The sequence below is a fragment of the Phyllostomus hastatus genome, unplaced genomic scaffold (assembly GCF_019186645.2).
Source record: "Phyllostomus hastatus isolate PE091 unplaced genomic scaffold, TTU_PhHast_1.1 phas_contig_86, whole genome shotgun sequence".
Classification (NCBI taxonomy): Eukaryota; Metazoa; Chordata; class Mammalia; order Chiroptera; family Phyllostomidae; genus Phyllostomus; species Phyllostomus hastatus.
The window spans coordinates 39,265,373-39,282,083 of NW_025333977.1; the positions used below are offsets into that span (position 1 = coordinate 39,265,373).

Genomic DNA, 16,711 nt, shown 5'->3' on the forward strand with positions numbered 1-16,711 from the left:
AAGAGGGGACAAACAAGGGCGAAAAGAGACTTAACTTTGGGCGGTAAGCGCACGATGCAGTGTGCAGATGATGTTCACTTGAGTTGTACACTTGAAACCTGCATGGTTTTATCCCAATAAATCCAGTGTCATCTCAATGAATTCAGTTTTTAAAAGAAAATCAGCAGGATAACACATGCATGTCTTTTTTTTTCATCCAACTTGTAGGTGTGATTTCACACCTACCAGTTGAGGACATATTCTTAAAGTACAAATGACACTAGAAGAAAATAATATCCCTATAATTATAATTGGATATGGCATAGTCCTTACTCTCCCATTAGTACTATAATGTGTATATTTCATTAGGTGAGAGAGATGAATCCCATGTCCAGAAAGGCCCCTCATTAGAGGGAGAAAACATTTGTATAATTCTTTGCAGCATTCATTATGTCCTTGATAATTTTTCCCAACTAAACATTTGGATCATGTTTCTTTTCATAGTTTAGCAATGCAGAGCTCCTGTGGCCTCTAGCTGTATCTGTATATTTGTGATGGGTGGTGTCAAAACATCACACGTTTGGTGTTGTGTAGAAAGTATAACTGGATGACTACATTTTTAAATTTCCAGTTGGATTTCTGCAACTCAGATGCAGACTATTTTGAAAAGATTTTCTTTATGCTAAACTCATGGAGATTCAACATATTCATAAAATCTAAAAAAAACACATTTGTATTTGTAATCAGTAGTTAGGAACTCAAAATATTAGAGGTCTAGAATTTAAAAATCTCAAGAAATAAATTCCAAATTAGTGAAATATTAAGTATAAATATAAAGATGAAACAATATTAAAATAAAACATGGGGAAAGTTTTAAAATAATCTTGGAATAAGTAAATCCCTTCTAAATAGGAATAAAAACCTGAGGGCATAAAAGTATGTTTTTAATGAAAAATAAAATAAATAAAGCATGGCAAAAAAAATTAGAGACAAGCAACAAAAAGAGTGAAAATATTTGCAGCTCACATAACAGAATTGATTTTTTTTAATTTAATTTATTTTTGGAGATTGGCTAAGGGAAGGAGAAGGAGAGGGAGAGAAACATCGATTAGTTGCCTCTCGCATGCACCCCAAATAGGGACCAGGCCTGCAACCCAGGCACATGCCCCGACTGGAATGAAATCGGGTGACCCTTGGCTTTGCAGTGTGATGCCCAACCAACTGAGTCACACCAGTCAGGGCAGAACTGGTCTTTTAAAATATAAAGAGATGTCCTAGAAATGAAAAAAAAACAGACATTTTATAGAAACAGATATACATATACATTTTTAAAGTATAGATGGCTCTTAAAATAGACGTACAAGTGCTCAGTCTATCTCATGATAAGAACAATTAATGGTTTTAGGCAACTGAGAACCAAAAGTTCGATAATACATTTTGTTGACTAGAGGGTAAAGAAAGAGGATATTCTCTATGTGAATTTGTATGACAAAGAGCAAACATGTTTCCAAATTATAAAAGCACATACACTTGACTCAGCAATTTCACTTCTAAGAATTCATCCTACAAATATACTTGCACACATGCAAAATGACTTATGTGCAAGATATTCTTTATGGCATTTTCACATTAGAAAAACATTAGAAAGACTGGAGATGTGTTTCAACAGGAAATTAGGTTTTAAAATTGTCCCATTGAAAAGTACTAATATGGAAAAATCTTAAAGATACGACATTTTAAGTTTAAAGAGGTGTTGAACATGGCATATGCTATATGGACATAGATAAATAGTATTGTATATGTTGCTAATTGCATAGATTATATGTGGAAGAATACAAAGAAATGTGACCAGATGGAAGAGAAGAGAGGGACAGAAAATTGCTTTAGATTACGTCAGTGCTTTCTAGCCATAGAAACACTTGCGTAGTTGAACAAATTTAGGAATGATGAATCCAAAGCAAAGACGAAAAATACATAACATGGCAGAATTCGAATGCCTTAGAAGAAGTTACAAAAAAGGACTTAAAGAATTTGGTCAGTGTTGTGTGATCTGGAGAGAGGTTCCAAGAAATATGGATTTACTTCAATTGGAAGCCCTAAGGAAGTGGGTGTGTAACTTCACAACCGGGTTGTCTTGATGATTCTTATTTATAAGCCAAGAAGAACAGAGCAAGGTTAAAGCTGTAGTTGGTGAAGAAGAAGCAGCTACTCATACAAGCCAGATAAAGAAATAATTGCAATCTTTAGTAGTTTGGACAATGCCCTTATTGTTATATGCATTCAGATATAATTACAGAAGGATTTTTTTTGTCTTGATCCATCTGCATCACAGTGGCCTTGTCTGATCCGAATGTCCTGTGAAATTGTTTCTACTTGACAGAACCACAGGTAGATCTGATGAGGGTGCCAGGCCAGCTTCTGGCTCTCAGAGACGGTTTTGCTCTTGATCAACTGTGTATTTTTTTGTGCCTTCACAAGTTTATGCCATGTACTTATCTCACCTACTCAAAACAATTTTTAAAAGAATCTCAGGACTGAAGGAGACTTTAAAAGTCACTGAGCTCTGAGACTATGCCAACCACCACCATCCCCCTCCTCCTCCCACACCAAAGGGTTTCTCTTGTAAACCACTTTACTAAAACAAAACATGGAAAAAATTTTTAAATAATCTAGGAATGAGTAATGCCTTTCTAAATAGGAAACAACAAGGGCATAAAAGCATATTTTAAATAAAATAAAATTAAATAAATAAAGCATAGCAAAAAATATTAGAGATAAGCAACAGAGTTAAACTATTTGCAACTCACGTAACATAGAGCTGATTTTTAAGATATCAGGTCTATGTGCCAGTATAGCATCTGCTTGACTGTCTCCTAGTAGTCTAATAGTCCCAATAGTCTAATAGTCCCAGTAGTTGACTATTGGGCTAATTTATCAGGCAATTCATTCCACATCAAATGACTCTTCCTGTTTTTTGCTCAGAGGAAGAGAACAATGCATTTGGTTAGAATATCTTAATTGTTTCCACCCCAGCATGTTGACCTCTTCAAATGCATCTTCTCCTCTAGTAACTAGCTGAGCAGAATAATTACCTTTCTAATTTTATGTAAAATATTCCTATTAATACTCTCCACACTGCAATTGTCTTTTTTTTTTTGCCACAGTTCCAACACAGTTTTGCATCTTTTGTGATCATTACATTTGCAGGGATTCTTATCTGTTGCTGCTGACAAACCCATTTGTTTTTGTACTCAATTACATGTAATTAGTTTTTTCTTCAGGAACAAAAGAACAGGTGTCTTTATCTATTCTATGCAAGATAGCATTGTAAGGTTGGTTGGACTTAATAATGTCTAGTGAACCAAACAGCACAATTCTGACAGATGCTCATAGTAACAAGATTTTTTTCAAACAATTATATGCTTTTACGCCTACCCACACCAAGTGGAGAAAGAAAATGCATTTTAACACCTTAGAGGCTTATAATTTTCTATTAAAAAATTGAGTAGAATTTAAATCCTTCTCTGATGTTTTAAATCCCCACTCAGAAAATGTGTAAAAATGATTTGTTTTCATTGAAAATTTTTTAGTGAAAATATTGGAAGGGGTGACCATATAAAAGTACATTAGTCAAAAAAACTAGTGAAATCTGAACAGAGTCTAAGTTCAGTTAACAGTATTGTACCAATATTAATTCCCTGTCTTTGACAATTATATTGTTGTTACATACATGAGGGGGATTTGGTGAAAAGTACACAGGAATTCCCTGTATTACTTTGTAATTTTTCTGAACCCTAAAGTTATTTCAAAAGAAAAGGTTAAAAGAATACGTGGGTAGGAAGAGTATTTAGCCAGTGACCTGCGTTAACTTTTGCATAGCCACACAATGAGACATTCATTCACTTGTTCCATTTTTGTTGAGTACTTACTATATATCAGAGATCATTCTAGGTTCTAAAGATATATCAAAGATCAGAACAAAATCTCTTCATTCATGGAACTTATATTCTCCTGGGAGAAACATCAGAAATAAACAAACAGCAAAAATATATATATACCAGGAAATGATTAGAGCTATGAGTAGAAAAAAAGTAGGGTATCAGAATAAAGAGAGCCAAGGTGAAATGTGTAGTTTCATAAGAAATATCTTGGCAGTACTGTTGGTAATTGCCCTAAAATAGAAATGATGATTATCCACCAAAAAGAGAATGGATAAATACATTGGGTATATTCATGCACTCGGTTACTCTACATAAATGAAAATAACTAGTATAAAGCATATATATAACCATAATGCATCTAATAACCATAATAGTGGGGAAGAAAAGCATGTAAAATTGAAGTACAGTAATGCTTTCACTTATAAAACACTTCAAACCATGCAAAAGTAGTATGAATGGTTTAGTGCACACATGTGAAGACATGTATTTTCAAATGAGCATGGACATAAACGCCTAATGCTGGAGAGTTCTCATGCCTGGTACTGGAAGAAAGCAGGACTCTGCCTGAGGCAACTCACACGGGCTGTCAATGTGCTGACCGTTTTGACTAAATGTTAAGCCAAAGGTTAGGTACCCAGATGATTTTATCCTAGTCTTACTGTTTTGTACAACTGAACTATTTTTAATACCAAAATGTCAAAAAGTGTGTGTAGTAGTTCATCTTAATAAAAATAAGATATTTTAAATTCATAAATTTAGACAATTTTGAAAAGTATTTGACAAAATATATCACCCTCAATGTATATGTGTGTGTTACAACAACACTTTAATGCATAAAAATATATTTTATTATACATACAGGGTGGAACAAAAGTAGGTTTATGGTTGGGAGTACATGAAACTCAGAGTTTATTCTTATTATTTATTAATATTGTATTATTTTCTACATGAACAACTGTAAACCTAGTTTGTCCCTCCTTGTATGTAAGAACTTGTGCATCATTTATGCATATATATATATATATATGAGCATGGATTTATACTAGCTGTGGACCCAGTGCCAGCAGAGAAGGTACCAGCAATTGTATTTCTAACAACAGTAAAGAAAGGATTTGTCATAGATGACCCCACACCTTCAGCCCAGCCTTCTCCCGCTGCCCCATGACACACGCCACACATTGGCCAAGCAGTGGTCTGAGTTACAGTTGCATCCTATGGAACTGAGTATGGCCACTGGGCCTACTTAGGGATTGAACCTATTGTCATCAATTTAAAATTTTTCAATCTTTCTCTTTTAAGTGGGGTGGATGGTGCTAGATAATATTAATGTCATTATCTCCAGCAACCTCATTTTATAGAGAAATAAACTGAAACCAAGAGATTCCTCAGAGACAGCATGGGTGACACAGCTTAGCAATTTCCCTGGTTCTCTGCATCTATACTTGTTGCTTTACTAAATCCACACTCATGTGCAGATGCAAAAATGGAAATCCTACATGGAAGGAAAACCATCCTCATTCTCTGTACTTAGTTGAAAATGTGAATCATCTAAAGAATACATTCCCACAAACACAAACCAACAATGCAAACCACAATGAGCTAATCAGCTACTTTGCAGAAAACTGGAATGAAATTCTTCAAAATACAATCTTTTCTTTACTGTAATTCATATTTTGTAATGTGTAATATTAAGTGAACAAAGAATAATTTAGAAGGGGTGGACTAGAGCATTTTCACACTTTAGGAATTGTATATCTTTTCACGCATCTTTATTTTTAATTGAAAGGATACTTCACCATAAAATTATCAGGCTTCTTGGATCACCTTATGCAATATCCCTTTTGGTAGTCTGTCTTTGTGATCACAAAATCATATCCATCACAAGACAATTCAGTTGGACATACACTTAATGAGCATTTACTATGCACTCAACATTAAAGATCTAGGAATAAATATAGACAAACTTTAGAACACAGTATGGCACACCACATAATTTTAGAACAACACAAAATTTCCTGAGTATATTCACACCATTAGGCAGAAAATGAAAGGTATGATGAGAGTGATCATTCTTGGTGCTGAGGCTTATATTCAAAATTTTTCCAAAATGCAAATATACTCTATCATACCTTGATGATTTTGTTGAGTTATTAAACTTGTCAACTCCTTAGTTAAATTAGTTAAAAACTATTTCCAGGGATATTATTAATAATATTTTAATATTTGGCATTTTATAGTGAAAATTATAAACAAAATTTTAAGTTTATCGATCTTAACTATCCTGTTACTATTATATGTGCTATAAAACATCATCATACTATTTTAATATATCTTTTCTTTTAAAACCAACAATTTTTCCTAAATCCAAATAAAATAATATGTAATATACATATGTATGTATTCAATGTTTACCTTAAGAAGTAATTTTGGCCTACTAGAAATGGTGCTCTACGAATTAGCTTAACATTTAGACTATTTAGTTCCAGGATTCAAAACACCATCTTGTGCTGTAATGTCTGGGCCTTGTTCCTCCAAATATTTCTCATCACTCTGACCACGCTGACTGGGATTGAAGGCTATTCTTGTCCTGTAACCAACTGAACTCCTTCAAGCCTCCTAACTTCTCATGTAGTACATAATATTGTTCCCTTATTGTCTCCGAGCTATTGGGAATCATAGCAATAAAAATAAAAGAAAAGACACCAGTTTACTTGTAGTTAAATAGTTTAGGAGGCAGCCTGGCCATGTTTAAGTCCACGATACACTGGGCAAACATTTCACTGTAATTGCACTGCAAGGCTCTGAAGTTGCTTACTGTAGTCGCTGTTTTCGTCCTTGGTCCCATCAATGGTGCCATCTGGGTGCATCTGCAGGAAATATCCCTGCTGGCTGAATAACCTTGTCACGATTCCTTTCAGCTGGGGTTCTGAAAAAGAAAAAGAAATGATTATTCACATTTGTATTTTGTTTATAAAAATGCACACTTGCAAATTGTCAGAAACATCCTCTAAGTAAATGCATAAATGCCAATGGCTTAAAGATTAAAATACGTATTTAGAAAGGGGGTCTTTCAGTATCACATCTTCGCTTTCATTTTCCTTTAAGAGACAGAGCCATAATACTATGCAGCAATAAACCAAATGTAAATAAATAAAAGCTAATTATGGTTAGCAGAATACAGAGGCATACTAAAAAGTGAATTATTTCTCTATATCGTGTATCTAGTGTCTGACTGAAAGTTTATGGTCCCATTCCAGAATCACTGTTTAGACCAAACTGCCACTGTAATTCTTAAGCTTCCAGCAGTGATAATCAGCCCTTGGAAGACTTCAATTTCTGCTGACTGTCAACTATCCATCAGAAACTTCTGGGTTTTGAAATTCTGGTCAAGTTCAGCCAGAAAGAATGACTTGGATGAGAATCACAGGAAAGAGCAAAACTGATGGGCATGAGATGTCACTGGAAATGTGGAAACAGATTCACCTTCAGATAAATGCCTCCCCAGAGAAGAGCCCCAGTACTACAGTCATTTTTCCAGCCTTGAAATAAATCAATGCATGCGTATTTCTCTGTTTCAAAATAGAAGTGGTCCTCAGCTTATAAAAACTCTCTACTCACTACTACCATCAAACTGAACTTTGTATACTACATTTGAATTTTTGTGCATTGGCTAAAATAAATATTTAAAGCTTTCTCACCGGGGTGATGGCTTCCAGAAACATCTATTTTCTATAGCATCGCTACCATTTTTGTCTCCACTTCAGTGTTGAACAAAAATTACACTATTCTAGTGCATTGATAGCCCTAAATATTTCATAAAAATTAGAACAAAAAATATGCTTCTCATGATAAAAACTGAGGCAAAGATAGAAATCATATGATTGCTGAAGTAGCAACATGTTACCCTGAAAAGGAAAATCACTGAATTACAACTGACAGTCCATTTCATTCCTTTACCTATCTTTGCACCAATTTTCACTCTGAATCTATTTTTCTGTCAAGCAACATGCTAGGCACTGTATATTAGGCTGGACATATTTATTCATGTTTAGGTCTAAATAAGAATTCTAGTTAGGGATTTGATTAATTTAACTCACTGGAAATGGATCTGTTCCCTACAACATTTGTCTATAGTTAGCCTTTTGTACATATGACTTGATCATGTATATTTGGGGATATGAGGCAATGCCTATCTATATAAACATATCTTTTTCAAAGCAATACTAAGAAGCAAAAAGATGCCATAAAATTGGGAATGAGAAAGGAGGCTTATAAAAAAACTAAACTGAGAATTTGGCATTCTGATTGATAACTATAATTATCTTTGTAAGTTAAATTCAATTAATTTAATTTGTGTGCTTTAATTTCCTCATCAATAATATCTAGAAGTTAAACTAAATGAACTTTAGGTCCCTTCTGTGAGTCACTATTGGCTTTGAGTACATTAGAATCCTCTTGCAGAAATCAATGAATGAATGCATCTTCAATTTGTGGCTTTCAAGGGTCACCACTTAATCTGACACATGTTGGACATGTTGGGACATGTTGGAAGAACATGGAGCTAGCTAAACTCACCAAAAACACATCCTGTACCCCAATTACCAGCTACCAAACCTTACCAATTTTTCCAGGCTCAGCTTAAGGTCACCTCCTCCATAAAAACTTGGAGATCGTAAGTGAGAATCACTCTCATAATCAGGGGGAATGAGAAGAACACAGGTGCCTCTGCCATGAGGCTAACTGACTGACGTGCAGGTCCTGACATGGCACACAGAGCTCTCAACGTGCAATCAGAAGACCCAGCTTTGCACCATGATTGCCGAGTGGTCCTGAGAAAGTCATTTAACATCTAAGCCTCAGTTTCCACATATATATAGGGGAAAAAATAATTCCTATGCTAACTCTAATCATTGAGAATTTAAAATAAATAAATATGTGTGATAGTATGAACTGCAAAACCCCATATGATTATAAATCCTAATTAAGATTCAATTTTTCAACCATGAAAATTGAGGAAACGTGATATGAAAGGAGACTTCTTTGAACAGACTCTTTGTCTTCTGATTTCAGTTTTAATAAAATGATTAGACTGTAAAGTCACTGAAGTAAACAGAAGGTAAAGAGTAGAGGCAAGAGAAGGATAGAATGAAAGGGACAACTTTTATAATTCATATTTTCTTTCTAATTAGCTTGATACGGTCACTTTAAGAACTTATATTTTGGTTGGTAATGAGTCATTAATGCCTGCAAATGATTGTTTGTTTTTTAGTGATCCTCTTCTGTAGCAGTAATTAAACACTTCTTTTGCTATGGTGAAGTTCTCTGTACCCCACCCCCACCATTGGAGCCCTGGGAATTCAGGTTGGTTACTCCTGTTCAAGATAATGAGCATTAGGCTTTTATACCATCCCCCACAGCCCAAGAGCAATGCAAGAACAAACTCCAAGTTTGAGTTCTAATTATGCGATGATCAATGAAAGTGAATGTCTTGCACTACAGATGTTTCAAAGGAGACCTGACCATCCATTGAACAAATGTCCTGAGCCTAGGATGTGTCATAGAAAACAGTATTGCCTGCCTGACAGGTCTGTACCCTTAATCTCCTCTGTCAAACCATACCAACCTTTCTAAGTTCAGCTCAAGATCACCTTTTCTATGAAGGCTTAATGACCATACACAAGGATCAAATTTTATAACTGGGGGGACATGTTTTGTTGTATATTAAAGGAAGAGGGTCAAAATGAAACCAAATTTGACACATCTAGTATCCTGGGTGCATTCAACAAACATGCTTTTTATTTTTCAGGCAATGCATAGGGATCTAGTAGATTAATAAAACATGGCTGTCCTCAGGGAGGACCCAGAGTGGTGCATGAAACATATTTATATATAATACTAGTGTGGGGTGACTGTTAAATGATGGATAGAAGCAATGTGACATGATGGCACTGAGGAGTAAGGGAATAATCCTGTCTCAAGCACCTCATCTGTCACCTGAAGAGTGAGTAGAATTTTCACAGGCAAAAAATAAAATAAAGTAAAATAAACAGAGAAGGGGAGAAAGGACATTCCAGACATAAAAACAATGGAGGGAGGCACAAAAAACCAGCATGGTAGACTCTGGGGATGATGCAGAGTCTGGAATAGTGTAATCTATGGCAGAAATTCTCAATGCTGATGTGCAGGTGAGTGACTGCTCTCAACAAATGTTCACAGGTTAACAGTGAAATAAGAAAAATAGGGTCAATGAAATAAAAGTTTTGTTAAGATTTTTTTTAATTTATATTATTCTCCTGGATTCTGAGATTATGGTTTTTTTCATTATTTTTTCTTTTTTTTTAATTAATCAACAACTGTATTATTAGAAGGGTGAGGGGGTAACTTGTTACCTTTTGTATTCTGAAGTTGTATAGCAAACACTGTTAGCTTATCTCCCAAATTAATTTCCTCTTTTTCCTAGGCATCCAGCTAGACCATATGTCCTAGCCTTCCTTGAAGTTAGGTTTGGCAAATGAATTAAGTGTCACATGGAATTTAAGTGACAGTTATGTGTGCCATTTTCAGGCCATGGATTTTAAAAGCAAACATTCTCCTCCAAATTTTCTTTTCCTCAACATTGGTTGGATTTAGATGAAAAAGCTCTATGGGATGTCAGCAAAACAAGAATTCTGGGCCGTGATACACTGGTGAAGAAAAGACTGCCATCATAAATATCTACCTCAAATAATCAGATGACTAAGAAATAACTGTTGATCGGTTGTACATAGTGACTTCCTTCCTAAGATACAATGTAAAAAGGGGGCAGAAGGGAAAGGAGCAACTTTACAGTGGAGAAATCTGACAAGCAAAACACTACCTCAGTCACGTGATGTTAACATCAACAATCATAAATCGTGTTGATAGTATGTACCCTTGATATGATGTGATACCAAACTAATGTAAGATGCTAATATGAAAAAGAAAAATGGTGTAGAATATAGGGGATTCTGTGTACTATCTTAACTTTCCTGTAAATATAAAACCAATGTAAAATTTTAAAGAACCATAGACGCTAATAAGATATTTTATCCTCAGAGAAAATGGCTGAAAAAAAAAGGGTAAGAACTCAGACTACTGGAAGTCCTAGCCACAGCAATCAGACAAGAAAAAAAATGAAAATGCATCCAAACTAGGAAGGAAGAAGTAAAACTGTCATTATTTGCAGATGACATGATACTGTACACAGAGAACCCTAAAGATGCTAGTAAATAATGAGTAGAACTGATACATGATTTCAGTAAAGTAGGAGAATGCAAAATTAATAGTTATAAATCAACTGCAATTTTTATACACCAATAATGAGCTATCAGAAAGATAAATTAAGGAAATAATCTCATTTAAAGTATATCAAAAAGAAAAGCCCTAGGGACAAAGTTGACCAAGGAGGTAAAAGACCTATACATGTAAGAGTATAAGACATTAAAAGAAGAAATTAAAGAAGATAAAAATAAATTGAAGCACACACATTTTTCATGGTTAAGAAAAATTAACATTGTTAAAATGTTCATACTATCCATAGTAATCTATAGATTCAATGCCATCTATATAAAAATACCAATGACTTTTTTCATAGACTAAAACAAATAATCCAAAATTGATATGGAACCACAAAAGACCCCAGATCACCACAGCAATCTTGAGAAAAAAGAACAAAGTTGGAAGTATCACACTATACAACAAATTATTATATAACAAGGCCATAATAATCAAAACAGCATGGTCCTAGCATAAAAACAGACCTAGGTATCAATGGAACAGAATAGGGCCCCAGAAATAAACCCTTTCTTATATGGTCAATTAATCCATAACAAAGGAGGCAAGAACATGCAATGGTGTAAAGGCAGTCTATTCAGTAAATGGTGTTGAAAGAACCAGACAGATAATACTAGACCACCTTTCCCATCATATAGAAGAATAAGCTCAAACGAATTAAAGACTTAAATGTAAGATTCAAAATCAAAAAATGCCTAAAAGAAAACATAGGCAGTAGCCTCTCTGACATTTCTCTTAGTAATATTTTCCTGATATAACTTCTTGAGCAAAATAAATAAATAAATAAATAAACAAATAAACAAACAAACAAATGGGACTAGATCAGACTAAAAAGCTTTGCACAGTAAAGGAAACCATCAACAAATCAAAAAGACAACCTACTGAATGAAAGAAGATATTTGCCAAAGATATATTTGATAAGGGGTTAATATCTAAAATGTATAAAGAACTCATACAATTCAACATCAAAAATCTAACAACTCAATGAAAAACTGGGCAAAGGACCTGAATAGACACTTCTTCAAAGAGAACATAGAGATGTGGCCATATGAAAGACATATGAAAAGATATATAAAACTGCTCAGCACTAAACATCAGAAAAATGCAAATTAAATCCACAATAAGTTATTACCTTATACCTATTAGAATGGCTATTAGTAATAAATCACAAACAACAAGTGCTGGTGAGGATATAGAGAAAAGGAACCCTCACCCACTGTTGGTAGAACTGGAAATTTGTGCAACCACTATGGCAAGCAATATGGCAGTTCCTCAAAATATTAAAAATAGAACTATCTTAGGACTCAGTAATCCCACTTCCAGTATATATCCGAAGAAATCTGAAATACTAATTCAAAAATATATATGCACCCCTATGTTTATTGCAGCATTGTTTATAACAGTCAAGATATGGAAGCAACTCAAGTAACCATCAACTGATGAATGAATAAAGAGGTGGTATTTATATGCAATGGAATATTAATTGGCCATAATGAAGAATGAAATCTTACTATTTGTGATAGCATGGATGGGCCTAAAGGGTATTATGCTAAGTGAAATAAATCAGACAGACAAAGACAAATAACATGATTTCACTTGTGCATGGCATCTGAAGAACATAATAAATGAACGAAAAAGAAACAAACTCATAAACACAGAAAACAGATGGTTGTCAGATGGGAAGGGTGTCAGGCAAATGGATGAAAAAGAAGACGAGATTGAGAAGTACAAATTGGTAATTACAAAATAGTCATGAGGATGTAAAGTATAGCACAGGAAATAGAGCTAATAATATTTTTAAAACTACAATATATATATGGTGCCAGGTGGGAATTACAATTACTGGGGGGATCACTTCATAAATTATGTAACTGTCTAACCACTGTTCTGTGTATCTGAAACTAATATAAAATAATGTTGAGTATAAACTGTAATTAAAAAATTAAAGAAAGATAAGAACTCATATTCAACACTGCTTCCCCTGCAGACAACAGGGCAATTTCAATGAAATGTTTGAATTCAAAGCCACTTTTAAAAAGCTGATACCAGAAGCCACTTTCCAGACATTTCTGCTGGCTTAAAGTGCAGTGCTGTGGGGCAGTCACCTGGTTACACAGTGGAAACCCAGAACAGAGCTGGACCTAAGGCACCCTGATCACATCTGAGGATGAACACTAGATTGTAGACAATAAAATAAAATTCAAAATTGGAAAGTACCTTGAAAACCAATATCTTCCTTCATCAAAATACCTTTCAGTATCAACATCAGACTTAGAAAACAGAAAAACTGAGGCCCAAAGTGACTGTGAAGATATAATGGGTATCCTTCATCAAAATACCTTTCAGTATCAACATCAGACTTAGAAAACAGAAAACCTGAGGCCCAAAGTGACTGTGAAGATATAATGGGTATCCTGTACAAGCTGAGGGAAAGGGGGAACAAGGCAAAGACGTAAGGAGCGGGGAGGAGCACCCAGTTGTGCATGAGTTATTGGAGTGTGAGGGAGATAAAGAAAAAGGATTCTAGGAACCTGTGCAGTATTGCACCCAGACTTAGAGAAAATGACCCCATGTAAACTCCAATCTAAAATAAAAAATGTAGCCGTGATCCAAACTTTGTCCTGGAAGCCATATCCAGAGAATTAGTAGTACTACCATGAAAACAAAGGCCATATTTCGAACCCATCTACTTTGCATATCTACTTTGTACACTCCCCTGATGATTTTACTACAGTTTTACAACTGAATGTGCAATGTACTTTTTTTCATCTTTCAAATGAGGTTATTGAGACTCAGAAAAGCTACATCACTTACCCAAGGTTACAGAACGAGTAAATGAAGAAAAATATCTAGCTTAAAAGTCTATGGTCCTAGCAATTCTCCAGCACTGTTTGGTCACTTTAAGAAGGACACTGGCAAAACTGGAACTTGTCTAGAGGAAAGGGAGCCAAATGAAGAGGCTACTAAGGACTCTCATATGAAGACTGACTGAATGAACAGCATGTAAGCAGCCCAGAGAAGGGAGGGCTCAGAGCACATGAGAGCTGTCCCTGCTTTCTTGAGAGCAGACAGAAGCAGACAGAATTTGACCCATGTGGCTACACAGGAGCAGAACTAGGGCCGAAGGGTGAAAGTTACTGGAAGGCAGGTAAAACAGAAATTTCTGTAAATTGTACTTAAAGAGAGAACAGGCTGTCTAAGGAAAGAATGGGTTCTCTACCACTTGATAGGAGCAAACAGGGAAAAGCACGAAAACTGTGCAGGTCAGAACAGCTGGGAAAAATATGGGTGTCTCCAAAGGCCAAGGCATTCTGCAAGACCACGCAAGGTCCTCTCCAACACTGAGGTTCTGGAAAGCTTTAGGATAAACCTGATGGCCCACTAAATACAAGTTCAGTTTTCTGGTTTTCAGTTTGTGTTTAGGACAGAGAACTGAAAAGATGTAACCAGGCATCCTGAAAGTACAAAGTTCTTTGGAACTCCTGAACATGAATGGGGAATAGTTTGATGAGGTGTTTTGGCTGGCCTCTGCGGGCTGACGAAGGACTCTTAGAGTGAAGGTTTAATGTTGCCCACTTAAAGAGACCGAGATGGCGGAGGCTGTCCCAGGGATTCTTGTCAAGTGCCACTGGGGCCTCAAGGGAGGCAGATTTCAAAATTAGACTGTTAGGGTTAGAAATTGCTCATAAACAGATACATTTCTGGCTAAAGGATATAAACGATAGCACATTTACACCCCATAAATCAAAGTCCCAGACAAATCAGGAGAAATGGGATACAGTAGGACATTTGAAAGAGGACAGAACTTTTCTGGGCTTTTGAATACACTACAAAAATCACCACCACACTGAGCTGCAGGGATTCATTAAAAATACATGTTGTTTAGAAAAAGAGACGTAGGCCTGAGGCCCTTCATTCATCCAGTAGACTGCAGTGGGTATACGGTAAGGAGCACTTTGAGGAACGGAACACGTAAGGCAGGAGACTGGTCACCTGGCCTAGCAGAATCTGTGATGTAGAGTAAAGACAGTCACATCCTGTCTGAGTCCTCAGTCTCTGCATCCATCAAATGAAGGTGACAGATACCACCAGCAGTTACTTACCTGCAAGGAGCCATAGAAATCTTTGTAAAGTACTAATAATTGCATCTATCTATCTCAGCATTTTTTCAACCAAAAGACACTAATAGCACATTTCATTCAAAAAACAACTATTTATTGAGCACTGCTTTTGTGGATATTATTCCTCTAGGCACAGGGGCTCAGTGGTGTGCTATTAAACTAGCTGCCAAAGAAAGAAAAAGAAAAAAAAAAAAAGAAAGAGAAAGAGAGAGAGAGAGAGAGAGAGAGAGGAAGAGAATGCCTCCAACTGGATTCCCATGGGACTCATTCCCATGGTGCAAACATACCCACCATGGCTGATTTAAAACTACTACTTGGCATCACTGAAGGCAGAGTTGGAGCTGGGAAGAGGCGAGCTTAATCAGCCAGAGCACACCACTGAATATAACAGAGAGCAAGACATTCTCTGAATGTAAGAATGTAGGCTTACATTCTATTAAAAAAGACAAAGAATAGATGGGTACAATTAATATATAATACAGGTTTAGTGTAAGTGCTTTGATAAAAATTAAGGCAATGGAAAAAGACAGCACAGAGGGATGCATGTGCTATTGTGGACAGAGTAGTTAGACGATGACATCATAGAGACCTGAATGAAGAGAGGGAGCCAGCCACAGGGGATATGTAAAAGAAGAGCAGGCCAAGGGCAGGAAACCGCAAGTGCAAAGTAATCCTAATACTTGAAAAGATTAGGAACCATAGGATTAGAGGCTCTCTGAGGAACCTTCCTGCAGACCAGAAATTGGCAAACTCCAGCCCTACTGCTGCCAATTTTGTAAATAAAGTTTTATTGGAGCACAGCCAGGCCCATTCATTCATGCACTGGCTACTTTCATGCTACAACAACGAAGATGAGTAGTTGCAACAGAGGCCTTACACTCTGCAAAGCCTGAGGTATTTACTGAAGGCCCCCTACAGAGAGAGCTTGTGATGCTTGCTCCAGACCCTCGCTGATGCATTACCTTCCCCTGAAACTCACTACCGCTGCCTTCCCCCTCTGCCCGGGGCTCCTCAGTCTTCTGAGCTCTGCTTTCTTCCACAGGGCCTTCCCGGACACCCTAAGGGAAAATTAATCATTCCCTCTGCAGAGCTCCCTGTGCACAGGTTAGGAGAGGACTCCCCACACTGTTACAGCTGCTTGCTTATGCGGCTGTCTCTACTGGGAACTCTGAGCTCCTCAAGGGCAGGGACCTTGAATTATTCATCAATTCCCTCCTGGCACTAACACAGTACCAGGCGCAGGGTAGGTGAGGAGTGCTCATATGTTGAAAGAAAGTAGATAAGTTATAACTGGTATTTTTCACTGTCACCTGTGACTTTCAGAGGAGCTCCTCATTTGTAAGGAAGCTGTTACAGCCT

The 16,711-nt window shown here is 36.2% G+C and overlaps 1 protein-coding gene across 6 annotated transcripts in view; it reads right to left on the reverse strand.

The window, feature by feature from the left end:
• The window catches only part of FGF12 (fibroblast growth factor 12), a 503,977-nt gene that overhangs the window by 199,344 nt on the left and 287,922 nt on the right, over window positions 1–16,711 (reverse strand). For all 6 annotated transcript variants that reach the window (XM_045851677.1, XM_045851679.1, XM_045851676.1 and 3 more), the window contains one exon: window positions 6,736–6,846. In XM_045851677.1, coding sequence (XP_045707633.1) covers window positions 6,736–6,846 — 111 coding nt within the window. The remainder of the gene's footprint in view (window positions 1–6,735; window positions 6,847–16,711) is intronic.